This window comes from Pleurodeles waltl, chromosome 3_1, assembly GCF_031143425.1.
Source record: "Pleurodeles waltl isolate 20211129_DDA chromosome 3_1, aPleWal1.hap1.20221129, whole genome shotgun sequence".
In the NCBI taxonomy this organism is placed as follows: domain Eukaryota; kingdom Metazoa; phylum Chordata; class Amphibia; order Caudata; family Salamandridae; genus Pleurodeles; species Pleurodeles waltl.
In genome coordinates this window covers 557,775,884-557,794,194 of record NC_090440.1, presented here as the reverse complement: position 1 = coordinate 557,794,194, position 18,311 = coordinate 557,775,884, and the positions used below count along the sequence as shown (strand labels likewise).

At 46.4% G+C, this 18,311-nt stretch overlaps 1 protein-coding gene across 1 annotated transcript in view; it reads right to left on the bottom strand.

Annotated features, from left to right (window-relative positions):
- ADAMTS7 (ADAM metallopeptidase with thrombospondin type 1 motif 7) overlaps positions 1–18,311 on the bottom strand; it is a 431,623-nt gene that overhangs the window by 385,007 nt on the left and 28,305 nt on the right. The window contains exon 2 of the mRNA XM_069222951.1: positions 7,644–8,005. Coding sequence (XP_069079052.1) covers positions 7,644–8,005 — 362 coding nt within the window. The remainder of the gene's footprint in view (positions 1–7,643; positions 8,006–18,311) is intronic.

Here is an 18,311-nt window from a genome sequence, read left to right as displayed (position 1 = left end):
TAAAGCCCAGTAAACTGTCTACCCATGCTGATAGATATAGTCCCTGCTTTCTCCTTAACACCCACTTCCACGCTGCCCCTATCCTGCAGCCTGCAGGCACAGGCTCCCAGCCTGCCCCAAGGCCAATCCTGACACTGGTCAGAGCAGCGTTAGGATTGTCCGGCACTTCCGGGCAGACTGGGCTGGAGAGAGCACAGTGCACATGTGTGTATGGCTGGCACTGAGGAGGGTGCTCTGTGCACTCCCCTCCATGGCTGTCATCCCCAATGCCTGCCCCTTTTGCTACAAAACAGTAATAAACATAGTTTATAGCTGCTGCTTCTGGCGGGGTTAGCTCTTTTAGACTGATCCCTCCACCAGAATTTGGTCAGACGACATCCCCTTTGGGAGGGGCACTCTGCCGGGATGCCAGCCTTTGCTCCTGTTATACACCCTGGTACCAGAGCCTCTAGCCTGTGCCATACGACAACTGCAGGGGGCATAACGACAGGGCCGACTTTAGCACAGGTGGCACCTGGTGCAACACTCTTTTTTGACACCCACCACTATGAACTTCTTCTCTCCTAATACCCTCATTACCACTCTCCAACAGCGCCTATCATCACTCCATAGTCCCTCTCTGACATATATATATATTTTTTGAATCACTACTCATAGTTTACTCACACTCATTTTTGTGATCTGCATTGTACACATTTTTTGCAGCAGGCACATTATCTCTCTGCACTACTTTGTGATGAGTCAAAACTGCCACCAGACAAAATTCCATCTCTCCAGCAGTAACATTATTCAACAAAGTTATCTTGACATTTTTATTGTTGCCTGAAATTGCATGACACACAAGGAAGTTCACACGCGTTTTAACCCATAAATTATTTTTAAACATAGATCCTTCCACCAAAGTCAACGCCAGGTTCAGTTGCATCAGTCACACAGCCCTGAAGTCGGCCCTGCATAGGGGTATTGTTTCCTTTCCAGGAAATCTAATTGTTTCCCTCCATGCCATATCTATGCAAACCAGACCACAACTTTAGGCCAATTATCACTGAGTTACCGTTATTCTAGGCGATGTCTGGCATAGCAATCAATTGGAACAAGTCAAACATGTTTCCATTGACACCAGCCATGCGTTTACAGGAGCTGGAGTTCTTACTGCCATGGTCAACCACATCGGCCAAATATCTGGGCATATAGATCAATAGGGACAAAAACCACATTGATTACTGAAAATGATGGCATGACCATTGCCCAATTCGAAGACAAGATACAGCCATGGAACAGCCTTCCTTTAGTATCTATGTGCCCAGGCCCACTTTGCCACCTATTGGCTGCAACTTTGCCCATATATGGCATACATGGCGGTCGAGCATGAACTGTCCATCCGGACCCATTGCCCACTCTTATTGGTCAGAATCACGAGGGATCCATGCAGAAATTAATGCTACAGCCTGCACCTAGCTGATCTGGGACAGGCTCTGTTTAATATTCTCTGTTCCAAACGCAGAGAATCGAATGTCGAACGAAGTTTCGACTGAGTCAGTTGGTGTTGGCTGGCTCGGGAGGAAGTCGCGTTGTTTCATTTCACCAATAAAACCTTCATAAATCTTTATCCAGACTCCGTATGTGTGGCTTCGTTACCACACTCTGCAATCGAATAGTTACCCCGATCCTTTACTCCCTGCCCCAAGCAGTCACATACATTCCGATGTCACTACTCACCATGGAGCTGCTGGTCACTCTACGCTGCCTGACGACATGGGGCGCTTGCATACTTGGGGACCTCTTCCCTCATGGAAAGCAGATAGAGAGCATCCCGCCGCCTTTGCTACTGTCACGTATCTCTGACTCCGAACCGTTTGAAGGGAACATTACCCAACCTTTCCCGCAAGAACCCTTCTCTTCTCAGACATTCATGCTGATCCTGACTGAGCGGTCTCCCAAACGACTGGTCTCACAATCGACTGGTCTGCACTGTTCAATGCAGGGGGAGGCCCTGCTGGTAACAGATCTTAATGGCCAAATCCCTAATAAAGACTTGCTCTACTGCTGTGACCAATTGGACACGCTGTCCCCCAACTGTCATTTCCACCGTCTGCATTTCAAATTTCTCCAGCAATTATACTATACATCATTGAAGCCATTCACTGTTCATCTCAAAAGAGACTCCCAATGTGATAGGTGCCATGCCCTATGGGCTAAATGTCTTCATATGTCGTGGAAATGCCTTTCAGTAGCCCAGTATTGGGGTACTGTGTTCAGACGCCAGTCCAAGATGACTGAAGAACCTATTGTGCTATCCCCGCAGATCGCTCTGCTGGGCTGCATCAGGATGGTGCCTTGAAGCATTAGACGGCTTGTCTCCATGGTGCCGCTGCTGGTGAAGAGGCAGGTGGCCTATATGTGAGACAGGGACAAGGTCCCCACACCACAGAGAAGCCTGGTTCATAGACCTGAAATATTGCAATGACCAACCTGAACAGTATTATTCGACGATCCCACCAACAAACCGACCCAAAGATATATAGGGCCCCCTGCAAAGTTATCTTCTGACTCATAATGGACCTGGGTGGGGATGGTGGGGCCTGCCCCTCTGTGCCTCTCTGTACTGGAGCGTGCTGTCGTGCATTCCTTATTCATGTCGCTTGACAGTCTCCGTGGGCTGGTGATATAACGAGTGGCCAGACCGACGGAAACAACTCCTGTTTAGATGGGTTCCACACTGCTTATATCGTAACCCCAACTGTTAACATTGTGCCAGTTTTGGGTTGGGTTTCAGTCTGCATCTGTACAGACTACCTTTCCTTTCCGACTATCAAGTTGGCACACTCTATAACTTTGTGCTTTGAAGTTGTTTACTAAACTCAATAAAAAATTAAAAAATGCTCACTGATCACAGTCAAGTCAACGGTTAGCCAGGACGGGATCACAACTGTTTTGCTCATCAGTCTTTTAGCAGCATTCAACTAAGTTAATTATCCAAACTTCCTCCTCAGGCTTAAGACAATTATAACTATAGTCACCAGGATCGACTGCGTTTTTTCTTTCCTTGCAAGGAGTCCACAGATCATCTCCCTTCAGCCTTTATTACTCATCAGCTTTCAAGAGTAGGAGAGCAGTTTTTACTAGGTTCCATTGGTAACAAATGGAGCCTTTTACCTCTGGTGTTCTAGGGCTTAACCTTACTGATGAAAATAAAACTAAGCACCAAGTGCATCCCTTTAGAATTTGACTCTCAGAGTAGTGACATAGAGCAGGCCAAGGCTTACTCAGTGAGGTTGTGTGGGGGTAGAAACACAGACCTCAACAAAACTCAGAACAATTAATATATTATTGTATAGCCAATGCTTTCAACTATAAAATAAAAATCACTTTAATCACAACAACCATCTCTAAAGTTTAGAGGGAGACTATAATCCACACTGCTTTAGCTGGGGAGAAACCACAGAGTGGGTGGACTAGACAATGCTGATCTAAACAGTTTGCTTAGGTAAGGACATCTTAATGATACAGTCAATCCAGCCGAGGTCAAATTGCCCTTGGAGGAACATGTGGATTGGGTTCACTTGATACCACTTAGGACTCACAGTCAAGCCTCCCAAATGCAGTTTTGGACTAGCTGTTTGGAAAGCAAAATATGTTCCAAAGTCTAGTATTATCCATGCAGCGCCTCACTACTGCATCATACCTTTATTCAGTTCCACACAGATGGAACATGCGTCTGCCAATTGGGAGGTGAGGACTGTACTGCTTGTGCTGGTGCGTGTCTGCACATAAACCATGGAGAGAAGCTGACTCTGCCACTCTCTCTGGTCTTTGCAGCAGTGTGCAGATGTGGGCCTTCAGCCAAGGAAGCTGGTCCTGCCTAGACACAGGAAAGGGAGGCTAAGCTCTGCCCACTGCTATCGGTGATGGAGTAAAGTCGTTATGTGGTTCTTCCTCGGACTCACATACAAATTGCCCCCAAACAAGATGAGGAGCCCACCCTGGTCCACAGGGGTGATCAAATTCCGAGGTAGAGGACAAATGCTTACTGGGGTTACAATCTTGATGTAGTACCAAAACTTTCAAGATCTTTTGAGGTCCTAGTGACCATCTGCTCATCGTAGTTGCAATTCGTCTTAGCACTAAGTCATCTCAGGCCTTTTACGGCCTTCTCTGTAACTTGTAGCTCACAATGGGTTTTTACTGGCTGTTATTCACTATCTCCCATGGGCTAGTTGGTGGAAGTGCTCCTTAGTTCTCATACACCACAGATTCAAGCAGCAACCAGTCCTGTCCCTCGGCACACTGCAGGGAAATCTAGGGTTTTAAGGCCTCACCAGATCATCTAGCAAATGTAGATTATTCTATGAGCTTAAGTGAACTCAGGTAGCCTGTGCCTCGTGAAGAATACCCCCAGTAATCATTCTCAGGAGTCAGTGGACTCCTTTCCTTACAGTAATGTCAAAGCAGCTCTTCTTGACATGCTGCAGAACGTTCCTAATCATGGAGAAGTGGGGATGGTACTCAGCAACCCCAAACAAGGAGCACAGATGGATTACGTAGTACCCCACACACCTGTAGGACCCCTGGCACCGGGCAAAGATTCTGGAACTTGACTGGTGGTTGTGCTCCGTACTTATACCAAGTTTGAAGAGAGAATTTGTATATTCCACAGGTCCAGGTCTGAGACCATTTTAAAGCAGTTCCTGACTTTGCATATACCTCCCAGCTTTAGTGGCAGGAAGCTCCCTATCAGGGGAGTCCAAAACAAAAGGCACAAATGAGGGAGAGGCATCCCCACTCAGCTACTCTCAACCAGTTTTGCATTACACTTCTGGAGCACAATAGAGCCAGAATGTGCAATAGGTTTCGGTACAATTCAAAGGGACCCTCTGTCTCATATCTTCCACACCCTAGAGTCAGGCCCAATTCAAAAGACCTGAGGAATGCTTTGGAGAAGCCAGGCAATTCAAATTGCTACCTAGCAGACTCTCTCCAGCCTCTGTGTTATGCACCACTGAAACACAGAAGATTCAAAATGGATTCCTGTGCTGCCACAGACCAGCACAGCACATATGCTCCACTCTCATTCTACAATGCATCCACAGGCTAAGTATTTATTTTATGTCCATGTCCCTCATGAATGGGGAAACAGACCCGGCTGCAGGGGACTCACAGGCAAATTAAAGCAGGAAAGTCCAATAAGCAACTCTCACTGTACAGGCAATAAGTAAAAAGGCCTGGTCTGCAGAAACTCTCACTTGAGGTCATCAGTGTCAGTCCTCCTTGGCCCAGGTAGTTGGCAGTAGTCACATCCAGTAAAAGGGGGTGTCCATAGTAACCCCCTCCAAACAACGGCTCGATGTTCCATCCTAGTGGGCTTTCAGCATACATGCACAATTGTCATATGTGTAAAAAAAACAAATAATCTATCCATGAGAAACATACGCAAAAGTGCAGAGCCACGAATGGGACCATTTCTGTCCCAAAACGGGAACAGGTCCATGGTCCAACCATGCAACCGGAGACCAACATAAATTGGAAATCCACCAACTGTGGCAACCTAGGTCTGGAAGCCAGAAATCATCAAAGACACGTCACTCTCATAGATATCTCAAGATAATCAGATATTAAATTCTATTTCCACTTCCCAGAACCCTGAAATGTATTTCCGTTCTGGGCATCTGTTGCCCTTGTACTCTCCCGTTCTAGGTAGCAGCAACAGTATCTATCAAGGGCACCTATCGCTCTGCTCCAACAGCTTCCACAGATTCAGAACACAGCCGCCAGGCTATTACTCCACCTCCAATTATAAAACATTTCACACCAGCCTTGCAAGTGTTGCACTGGTTCCCAGTATCCAGACAACTTCCCTTCAGGGCCCTCTGCATTGCACATCTGGCTGTCACAGCCATAAGCTACTGTTCCTCAAACAAGAACTATTCTCTTGCTCAGATGTCATTCCAAAGTTCAATAAACTACAATGGGTGGTGTCCCACACTCAAATCAGACCAACAAGCTTCAAATTAGCTACCAATATGAGTAGGGAGACTAGCAAAACACTCTTGCTTCAAACTGAACATGCAACTGGCAGCTCAAGGTCCGTCTTCTGTCTCTTCTCCTACACCAGCTCACACTGGGCTGCGAACCTCATCCCATCTAGTGGGAGGAATGTGTATATTCTCATTGTAAGTCAAATGGCGTCTCGTCTTCTCCAGAATGGCACCTGACCTGCTCTTTGGTTATAAACGTGTGACCTTTCACTTTCTCTATCACCGTGCTATCACCATGCTGGACTACCAACCCCGTGTTTGTAGTGGTTTCATCAGTGATGACATTTGCTACGGCTCTGTGCCTTGACTAGTGATCAACACACTCTATGATCCATGCCAGTAGTAAGCAAGCATCCGACTGTACGGAGGACACAATTAGCAAGGCCCAGGATGCACAAAATAGGACAAAGTAACCTTCCGTGCACGCTCGGGGGCACATCAAATTGCAGAAGGTAAAATGTATGCTGCCCCGATCGTGCCCTGTTCAAACCGGGGAAGCAATCATGACCCTGCACTCGCACTGATGGCAGAACTAGGCTGGCAAGCCGCTCCCTGCACCATTTTGGATAGAGGAGACTACACCCTCAAACTGAGCTTGCCCGAACCCTGACAAAGTAGGAAGACAAACTGGTCCCCAAGGATTTGTTTAGGAGACAAACAAATATGTGTCTAGTATACTGGCAGAAGTAACTGTCTCAATCAATAGGGACAGGACATCAATCAGGCTCTGTATTCAATATTATTTTCAAGAAAAAATCTAATTTGGCCACCAACACACAAGACCTGTACTGTTTTTGATGATAGCATAGTATTTTTTTATATGTACAAAAATGTTAAAATAATTATAATCATTTATAGGAATCTCGAGTGCTACAAACTTGCAAAAACATGAAGACGCAGTGCTCTAGTGGTAATCAGCTTGTAAACAGAAATGGAGCGAAGTAGCACATTACACAATTAGTGTAACACAGTGGCTGTACAAAGTCAAATGCTGAACTGCGGCACAAAGAAATACATGTTCAGAGGCATCCACGGCCAGGACATTGGATGCTCCCGAACACTGCTTACTGGATCACTGCACCAAATCAGGCAATACAAGTAAACTCCAAAGCTTGCTCACACCAAATCGGATTAGGTCAGCACAATGTTGCATCATAGCAAAGGACAGAAACAACAAAGATATTTTCTCAGTCACTTAAAATGCTACTTTTTCCTCTTACTCATTTCAAGACACAAGGTCACATCCGGACAGCATCAAGTCACAATAACATGTTTGGAGCATCTCACAGTATCCGACGCACAACACCAGTGCTTCTCACAGTGGACACTGCAACCATCCTCCCAACCAACTATGCATGTTAGGTCCATTTTGCACTAACTCAGATCAATTAACCAGACACACAAACTCTAGCATGATCCCAGTTGCTCAAGATAACCAGGCAGCTCAGGCTTGCAACAATTCAGACAAGGCCACCATGGTGCTATGCAGCCACTCCAGTAGAGGTAAGGTGCTACAAATACCAATAGAATAGAATCTATGAGATCAGGGCATGAGGTAACAGAATGATACTGGTCCATACATGGCACTACCTTTGCATTTGTACTTACGAGCCCGTCGCAGGTGCTCACAGCTGCAAGTCCTCTCTCCCCTGTGTGGCCCTGGATCTCGCCAAGCAGGTGGCAGGTGTTAACTGCCTTATGTTGAATCTGCGCCTGCGCAATTCCACCATACCGCCTTTCACGGACATATCCCGGTGCCAACAGATTGGGATTCACGGTTAAATTGAGCCGCAACCCCTGTCCTCCATAGTTGAACCCATAGTAGAGACGGGAAGAGGCGCCATCACGGAGGCCCAGGTTCCGTTTCGAGATGCCACGATAGGCGAGATCGTAGGTCAGAAAGGATCCACTGCTATCCACCTTTACAGGGTGCACAATGTCAGACTCTGGATAACTCTCGTGATGGGTTTCTGTAAAAAGTTAAAAAAAACAGGATCTTAAACTAAATTAAATACGTGTATTGCCTGCACACAGATCAGCATAAAGAAGGCAAAAGGTAATGAAAAAACCTTGATAGTCGCCCAGAGAAATACCCATGAAAAAGCATCATTTGAGAGCAGTGCCTAATTTGTAAATAAAAGGTGCTGGTGCCCAAAGCCCACCTCTTAAACACGCGGCTGCTGCAATTAAATCTGCGAACACGGAATACTGAGGCAGCGTAAACCCGAAGCCATCTTGGACCTCTTCAATCCATTTGCGGCCACTCCCTGCCCCTTCAGCTCACACTTAAACCTTTCTGCTTTCTCTCATTGTGACGCTTTTTCGTTTTTCCCTTTCTCCGTCTTTCCCAAACGTGTCTTTTGCCCGCAGCAAATGCTTGAGGCAGGAGACTAAGCGCCGGCCCTCAAAAATAAGTGCCGGTGCTCAGCACCGGAAACAACAATCACAAATTAAGCACTGTTTGAGAGTGACCTTGGATGAGGATAAGTAGAAGGGGGAGGCAACGAAAAATGGCTTCCACTCTCTTCCAGTGCAACCCGCTTTCAATCCTCAAAAACTCCAGAAGACGTATTGCATATTAAATGTCCTAATGCTCTGTGCCTTGGATCATGCTTATGATCAGAGTATTAGACTAATGAATTTTCAATGTTTTTCAGACATTCAGTGTGGGTTGTTTGGCATTGCTGTGGACAGTCCTGCTGCTCCACAGTTTGTGTCGAAAACAAAGATCCTCCCCATTATTTAACTTATGGGGGAGCTCACCGATTACCCCACTGAGATTCTCAATGGACTCCCATCGTTATTTTACGTAAATATTTCCATCTGCATAAATTAACACGAGTTGAGCTTATTAGGGTTGAGTTTGACCTCATTTCAGCGTGGTTACAATCTCTTATGTAGCCACCTAGTTTGACTTTTAATACTTCCGGGGCTCCGGGATCTACGCTGTGGGGGGAAGGCCCACCAAGTGAAATATTATAATGATGCTTACATTCCACTCTGCAGGCAGTGGTTTAAAGCACTAAAACGTACCAATTCTTAAGAGCAGGATAAAGCGCTACATAAACATTTGTGCACGATTTGTAGATGAGGATGCATTTAGAGGAAATCATTTGTAAAATCTATATGTGTATACGGATGCCCGCCCTGATCTCGTCAACAAAAAAAAATTCTTATATCTCCGGATCTGATTTGGCCATTGAATAGAGCAGTGGTATATGGTGATGAAAGCGGCCGCGTCACTGCTTGTTCCTTCCCTTCCACTGATAGGAGGCCCCCTCCCCCTCCAATCCTCCCCAGGTACCTCCCACCCACCCCTTCATCCACGCCCCCCAAAACACACACGCACGCAGACACACACTCATCCACACATATATACATGAAGGCATACATTCATTCACGCACACATCCGCACACACATCATAACATACACGCATACACATTACCATACATACATGCACTCACGCACATCCATACACGCACTCACACACATTCATACACACACTCACACACATCCATACACGCACGAAAACAACACTACACACACACTCACAATCACGCACACACTCACACATACATGCACGCACCCCCCACACACACACAACACCCGACTTACCTGGATCCAGGGGCAGCAGAACACCACCAGGCCGTATTATTTGTTATAATACGGCTGGCGGCGGTCTACTGGTGTGGCACTGCTGGTGGTAGCAGCGCCACCATACCGCCATCTGCCAGTATGGCCACAGCTGGATTTCTGCCCTTCTTGTGGCGGAAATCCGGCTGTGGTCATATTATGGCAGATGGATGGTAGCCACGTCAACTGTCTTTTGGCGGCCATCGCCGCGGCAGTAGGCAGTTTTTACCACCAATGTCGAAATGACGGCCTATGTCTGCTAATTCTTTCTCAACAAATCTTTATGTTTGGCAAGCGACCTCTGCTGTACTGGATAATGAAGATCTGGCTAGCGATTATTGAACTGAATGAAGTAATATTTAAAATGGCTACATTCTGGAATATTTTAATTGACACCAAATGACTTTTAGTATCATGTTTTGGCTGCGTATTTCACAATTGGTTATAAGGTTTAGAAAAACGTAAACTATGGATGAGTAATAACTATGCAGAAGTAAGCTGTCTACCCATGCCAGAGGTTTGTCGCAGTACCCCCTCACCCCCCACCGCAGGCTTGGGCTACACGGAAAGCCAACGTGGGGACTTGCCGCTTCTGTCACGATAGTCATCCTGCAACTCCTTTCCTGTTTATCCTCTCACCAGCAACAGGTTCAGTACACTCGCGGCAGTGCGCCTAGAAGCACCTTAGTAGACCATGAGCGCTTCATGAAGTGGCTCTCTCATTCTGCTAATGAATCGGGATTATAGAGCGTGTGCGCCCATGATGTGCTGCAGCGGTGCCCTGACTTTCCCACTTCCTCCCGGCCTCTCTCTCAATGATTTGACCCCTTGAGACTTGATGCTACATAAACATGTAGACCAGGAAGTAATGAAGTAATAAAGGACCTAATTGTGGAGAAAGAGGCAGGCTGAGCGTGAGACAGAGAGATGATGCTGGGGGCACAGCCATGAACCATCACATGAAAGCAGCGGTAATATTCCCAGAGGTCGACTGGGACATCTCAGGCCAGTCAGTATTCCGGAAGCTCGAGGCTCATGAACTTCCTGTGTGCAGTGGATGGGTCAGGAACTTCGTGGGAAGTGACTGCAAAACATCGACCGGAGGGACGTGAATTGTTGTGAAACACTCATCTGAAGCACGTCACCGGAGCACTGAAGCTTGAGATGGTCAGCTATGAAATTTCATAACTTTACACATGCGTGCCGACTGCAGAGACTAACTGGCCCGGAGTTTAGATGCCCCGGACAGCGCGGTATTGCTGAGAGGCCAGATTTGTCTGGCATGTGACATGTTCCATCCCACCCTGTGCCGTGACTTTTTACATCAATGTAACTCACTGGGATCTCTTTGTTCCTGATGGGGACAGTGGTGTTTTGGGGAGTTCACCCGGGACCCACCTATGACTGTCTGATCCCTTCAGTCTACAGCCCCACCAAAACCAACTGGACATAATCTCCCATACTCTGTTCCTCCATGCTGTCATCACCGGAGTGTGTGAACCTGGTCAAGTGGTGGTGTGGCCTAGAGGATTCAGGCGACCCCCCTAAAGGTCAGTACTTGTGAAAGGCCAGGTTTGCCTATATATTGTGACGGGCTTCGTTCACATCACACCTTTTTGCAGGGTCAGACTTGCTTTGTATGTGAGTGGCTTTGCTTATGCCTGACTGTTGGAAGCAGTGACCTGGCAAGATATCTCTTCATTTTCATAATTGCCTGTGCGTGTTTGACCAACCACAACAAAAAGAGTCTGTTCAGTGACTTCCATTTTGTATTAACTTTTTATTCAGTCTCAGGAGAAATGTCAAATGTAAAGTGGTGAACGGGAAACCAGCAATATGGAAGAGTCTACGGCAACAAAATTAATGTGAAGCGAGAGCAGAGAGTGCCACAGCTCCTGTGCTCATCGGAGAATGTGTAGCCTCCTGGAGTTAAATGGGAGACCCGTGGCCATACAAGACATGCCACTCTTCAGGATGGGAAGTGAGAAACCCACGCCTTGGGATCACCATCCATGCTGGATCTGCACATTGTCCTCTATATAATGGTCTCATTCATTCTTGGTTGCACCAGAACTGTCTGCCATAGCAAAAATAATTTTTTGGTTGTATGCTTTGTGTTCACCACCTTTGCCCTTTTATTGGTCACAAACCCCAAGAACACGCCCTTTGCAGCACAGACGCTCTGTACTCAAGGAGCCATTTAAGGCTGGAATCTGTCATTTGAACCTCAAGTGAAAAGTGATTCAGTTGAGCGGTACTATGATGCCCCTGGTACAGAATTGCCTTGGTCTTTGCGATTAGAATAGCTCAAGACTCCAGCACAGATAAGGAGGAAACTACAGCTGTCCAGAATTATTATTATTCAGCTAGACCTACTGCTGACCCAGGATGATCTATTTACGTCTGCCCATCTTTGATGGATCTGCACTGTACCCTAATTGGGTGTAGGAAAGGACAGAGGTACTATATATCAGGAAGGGGTTACTGTACCAGGATATCTTTAAGGGTAGGGATTAGTGGTAAGGTAAAGGTGTTCAAGTAGGAAAAGGGACAGCTATTACAGTATAAAAAGGCTTGGAAATACAAAGGTATTAGCAGCAGTTGAGCTTGGAGTAAACAAGCACTGGCAAAGCCAGTAGGTCTCACCTATGAGCTTTGGCAATCGGGTGGGGGTGGGTAACTTGGGGGACAGGGGTTGTGGTGGGTAATGGGGCAGTAAAAAAGTGTTATAGAGCAATCAGCAGTGGCTGCTTTATAGTGTGTTTATTTTACTTCTGTCAGTGGGAAGAGGAGAAGAAAAATGGAGGGGAGGGAAAGTAGTGGAGGGGGCAAGAAAAAGGGACAGCAGAGCGGAAAACATACAAGGACGGAAGGGCGACTGGGAGGGTAGAGAATAAATAGGGACTGGAGGGCAGGTGGGAGGGAGGGGAGAGAAGAAACAGGGACAAGAGGGCAGGTGGGAGAGGGGAGATACATTGGATGGGGACAAGTGGGGGAGAAGAAACAGGATATTGGTGGGTGGGGGTGAGAAGAAACAGGATGGGCCAGGTGGACAAATTTAAGAAAACTGCTATTACGCGGCTGGCCTTGACTGTGTCATAGCGTTTTTTTTATTTTTTAGAAGAAATAGTACCTGAATCACAACACAAGCAGAAGATAGCCAGTGAGTGGGACACTAATTGAAGTTAATTGATTTGTGCTTGGTCCATGCGCCACCAAAAAAGGAGCGATGCATGGCAAGTGCTGCCCAATTAGAACGCAGCAAAGAAGAGTGGCAACGCTGCAGACAAATGGTAGGTAATGGGCGGGTTCCAAGCCTATTATAGAACACAGGAGTCTCACAAGCATGCGCTAGAGCATGCTCACTCATGCAAGACCTAAAAATAGTTAAGAGAGAAGGTCGAGGAACCAATGTATATAACAAGAGGAGGGCAGAGAGAGTGGGAAAAGAAAAGAGGAGTGTTGGGGGTCTTCCCCTGAGCACTACACACCCATGAAACTGAGAGAGCAGCAAGAGAGAAACTAGAAAATATCACCGTGGCTCCCCCTTGAAAGACAAACAAGGGATCTAGGTGATCCTTAAAAAAGGAAGGTCATTCACCAGGATGGATTCAATATTCTGGAAACCGAATTATTTCAGAAAAATATTGAGGAAGCAGGTTCTTGGCAAAAGCATTTACAGAATTAATGTCCTAGAATAAGCATCTTCCAGAGTCACAAACGAGAGTTAGTTAGGCTCACCCTACAGACCGCTGGTGCAGATCAGTAGGTGAAGGGAAAGGTTTCCGAAAGTCAGTGTCCCCATTATCTTTCCATTTACTTTTGGAGTTGAGGACCTGAGATCAGTTTATCAATGAGTTCGAACATCATCGGGTTACAGTGCTTCTGAGCATCCAGGGGCGGTTTTCTTACTACTCTGTGTGTTGAGAGTTTGTTTGTGGGTTTGCAACCAGCTGGTATTCACCGTTTTAGCACGCAATTAGGATTCAGTCGCTATAAACTGTGGTTATTCGGAAAAGGTGTACAATGAGAAAGAAAACAAAGTCTGCACCGCCAGACACGAGCAAACAGCAATAAACAGACACCAGATGCCAACCGATTAGCAAAGTCAGCGAAACTCAAATCACAAGATCATTCCCCACGGTGAAAGAAACATGGGTTCCTTTGTTAAACGTCAAAAAGACACAAAGACAAAGAGAGTAAATAAGGAGAAGGAAAAGGGAGAGTGCCAATGGCCTGAAAAACACAAGTAATGACAATGCCAATTAGGCTGGCTTGTATATAGTAAAACTTTTTTTTAGGGTCGAGCTTGCGTCGCATGCGCTTCCGCATGCATATCTCTTGCGAGACACTTTAGGAGTTAGAAAATCGCTCGGAGCCCCGTTCACGTCACGTCAGTGTCTTTCATTGGTTCGTGGTCTTGCCTGTTAATATCTTCTTGCTTTCATTAGTGGAAGGCACGCATACGTCATGCCTTTTCCGGTGGTTAGCCCTCCTCAAGCGCAGCGACCAAGTACTGAAAGCATGCAAGGCTCGCTGGGTTTTTGGACTACTTTGTTCTATTTTCGCAGCATGACCTCGATTGTCAGAAGTCGAGCGCTTTGCATAATATCGACCCTGGTACATAGTTAATTGCACTTTTGCCGGTTACGTAGATAATTGCACTTCTGCCGATAGGTTTCATTACGAGTGAACTGTAGCAGCGCAATCGTGCTGTTTTTTTCTTTCAATCTGGCAAAAAAAATCCGGTTGGGAGTTTACAACTGGTAATAGCTGTAACTCGGACAAATGAGAGACCCTAGTGCATTGCAAGTGCTTGTTTTTACTTGCTTCACTAGATGCAACAAAATCATAGCAGAGTGAGCAGCAGTGCAAGCTTCCCTTGCAGCCATCCTTTTTATCTTGGGTCTATCAGTTGCTTTTGACACTATCTGCCACCACAAGCTACCACAAAGACTCCATGGTCTGGGAATATGTGAAAACGCTCTGAATGGGATTGCTTGGATTGCTTCCTACTTTAAAGACAGACAACGACTGGTGTGCTTAGCAGCTTTCACATCAGCCCTTCACACCTAGCCTTGTGGTATCCCACAGGGATCCATCATATCTTTTTCTTCAGTGAACAGTTACCTAACCCCTTTTTCAGACCAGATCATATACAATGTTACAACTGTGCAAAAACTATACAGAAATTATTTAAAAACAATTCTAAAATGTGTGGAAGGATCTGCCCACCAACAATGGGGAGTGGGTAGGAAGAAAGGGATCAGCATGCTGAATATTGTTTATGTACCTGCAATGTACTTATGTAGGTTGGGGATTGGCTGCTCATGGGCCTCTGGCTATATATATAGCCTATGGATATGGGGATTATCCATAGGCTTTAGTCTGAATGGGGGTCCCCTAAGGGATCAGGTCTCCCTATTGTCCCAACCGTGGTTACAACTGTTGTCACTGCTTTTGTTCATGTTATGTTGACAGTTGTTGCTTTTGTGGCAAATGATGTTGCTGCTATGGTCGTGGCGACTGTGGCAGCTATAGTGGCCACTATGGTGCAGCTGTTACTGTTGTGGTGAAAGGTGTTGCAACATCTGTGTCCTGCTGTTCTGAGAGTTGTTGTTGCTATTGTCACAATGTGGTTGACACAGGGGGCACTGCTGCTGCCCCTGCCTTACTAGCAGCTGTTGTTGCTATTGTCCATGGTATGGTGTTGGCTGTGGTTATTGCTGCTTTCCCCGTTGTTGTTACAGCATTGGTTGCTGATATGGCTCCTTCTGTGATGGCATCTGCTATGGTCTGTGCTGTGGGTACAGATGTGTTTGCTACTGTGATTACTGCTGTTGTAGCTTCTGTTTTTACTGCAGTGCTGGCAGCTGTAATGTTTTCTGCTGTTGCTACTTCTGTCCTGGCCGTTTTATCGCTTGTATTTATTGCTGTGGTGGGTACTCTCATGACTGCTGTGGTCCAGCTGTGCATTTAACTATTGTTGCTGCATTTACTGCTATTGTGGTAGTGGCAGTGGTCGCAGCTTTTGTAGCTAGTGTTGTGGATCCTCGTGTTGCTGGTGTAGACCCTGCTATAGTTTTGTTGTGGCTTGTTGTTGCTATTAGCCCTGCTATGGTTACAACTGTGAACATAAAAAGGTGATGGGAGAAATGCTTGCAATAAGTATACCACTGGCAATTACTCAGGGTAACGTTCCAAGCCATCGTCCTTTTGGCCACCATGCCACCTCAGTTTGGTCCCAGACATATGCAAATTCGTCTTGACTCTGCTCCAGTAGGAACTGTCCAAGCCAAACTGCCCGGCAGGCACTTGCATAAGGAGGCCTTTATCTAGAGTGGCATAGTGGGTGAAAAATGATGGGCAGGAATGCAACCCGGGCGATTGCCAGTGGCTGAGATCAATTCAAGTTTTCCATCTATTATTTAGTTACTGTCGTGGTTACTTACAGCTGTGGTCACTGCTGTTGTCTTTGCTTTGTCAATAACTAATGTTGTTCCCGTTGTCCCTGCCATGGTGTTAGCTGAAAATAATGTGGTCCCTAGTGATGCACCACCCGCTGTTTCCACTGTGCTGTGGTTGTAAAGTGGTGGTTGTTGTAGTCCCTGCTGTGGGTGCATATTGGCATCACTGGGTGTACGGGGGGGAGGGGGGGTGCATTTGAGCAGGGGAATCTTTGCACTACGATTATGTAAAAAGATTGTGCAAAAACACAATACAGCATTTATAAATCTCAAATCAACAATGAAAATCCATCCCTACATTCTCTTTTTCGTTATTACATGAGCTCTGTTGAAAGCCCAGAGTTTTTTCTAGCTGGAGCTAAAAAAAAAACCTTAGCAGAATGGCTGCAATAATCCGCTCAGCGAGTTAGAGTGCACAAAAGGCCAGAAGATACATTAAATGTGGTCCAGCAGCAGCTTTTCGTACATCTGGAGAAAGTCTAGCAGGTAGGTAAAGACCCACAGGCCCGTCCATTCAGAGCGTTCCGTCCTCTGCTGTTTACACACAGACCCTGTGCGGTCCCCAGCTTTGCCCTCACTTATTCAGTAAGGACGTTCTGATGCCTTCACCGGCGGCCTCTCCCAGTTAAAGGATCTTTGTGTGTTAATGGGGTTTATTGACTTGGCAGTCTTTTGCCAGATTTCACTCCAGCAATCTCCCATCCAGCCGCTTTTCTGCTTCCTTTATTGCTCTGAATACCGGTACGTCTGCCATAAACGCTCAGAGGCCGACTCAGAGTTATAAAATTAATCTACTGCTTTTGCCTCCTGCGCTTCGTGTATTGTTCTTTGTGTGAGGGAATGGATTAAAGGTTGCCCTCGAAATCCCCGCTCATGCCTCTCTAATCTATTCGCTTTTTGAAACGAAAAAATGCAGTCTGGGGTAAGTGTTTATTTCTTTTAGGAATGAGAATGTGTACATCATATGAAGCCTACCGAGTTAGCAATGCATGCATGTTTGAGTGTTTACATCTGCCACGGTTTTCATTCCCTCTGGACTGTCCTTATTCTGTTTACATCCTTCTGGAGAAGAAGTTTCCAGGACTGGGGAGAGCAGTCCAGATGTAACTGGATTCAGTACCCCAGTCGTGGACTACAGAGCGTGATACAGGGCTCCAGATATGGCCTCTGGAGCTGTGTGCAGCACCCCAGATCTGACCTAGACATAGTACCCCAGATGTGACCCCCTGCCTTGAGCACGAAATTAGAGATGTGACCTCCACAGCTGGGCACAGTACTTCAAATGCAGTCTCCAGTGCTGGGTACAGTACTTCATGGGGACTGCCAAAGACGTAACCTTCAGTGCTGGAAAATTACTCTTGATGTGCCCTCGGGAGTTGGACACAGTACCCAACATGTGGAACCTATAGTTGGGTACATGTCGCATCCAAACATGAAGACACGCAATAAAAGTAGAGTATTTTCTTCAAGAAGTAACAGGACAGCACACGACCTTCACGCCAGCTCGTCGCGAAGCCTAGCAATAGCTGCCATGACTTGAACGCACCATCAGAATGTTGTGTGTGTTCCAACTATACATTCCAATGGAAAACATAATATATTTTCCCGAAAAAAAGCAATACCTAACATGAAGGAAAAGAGAATCACAAAACAATTAAACAGAATAAATAACAAAATAAACTAAGAACTACCTGTGGTTCATAACCCACATAACTTTACAGAACACACTTAATTCAACACATAGGGGGTCATTATGACTCCAGCGGTAGGCGTTAATGTGGCGGTAGTACCGCCAACAGACTGGCGGTACATACCACCACATTATGACATTGGCAGGTTGAATTTACAATTCATTCAGCCATGGCGGTAGCAGCCGCCGGGCCAGAGATATCAGTCTCTAGCCCGGCGGCTTCTATAGTACCCCTGGCGGCATTTTGAGCCAGCCTACCGCCATGGTTTTCGTGGCGTTAGCAATGCCACGAAAACCATGGTGGTAGCCCCTACTAGTGACAGGGAATTCCTTCCCTGTCACTGGTAGGAGGCTCACCCACCCCCCAAACACTCCCCAGACTTCACCCAATCCCCCTCCATCCACGCTCCCCCCTTCCGATCCCCCACCCCCCACACACACACACAGCTGCAGACACGCACCAAGCATACACCCACTCACTCACA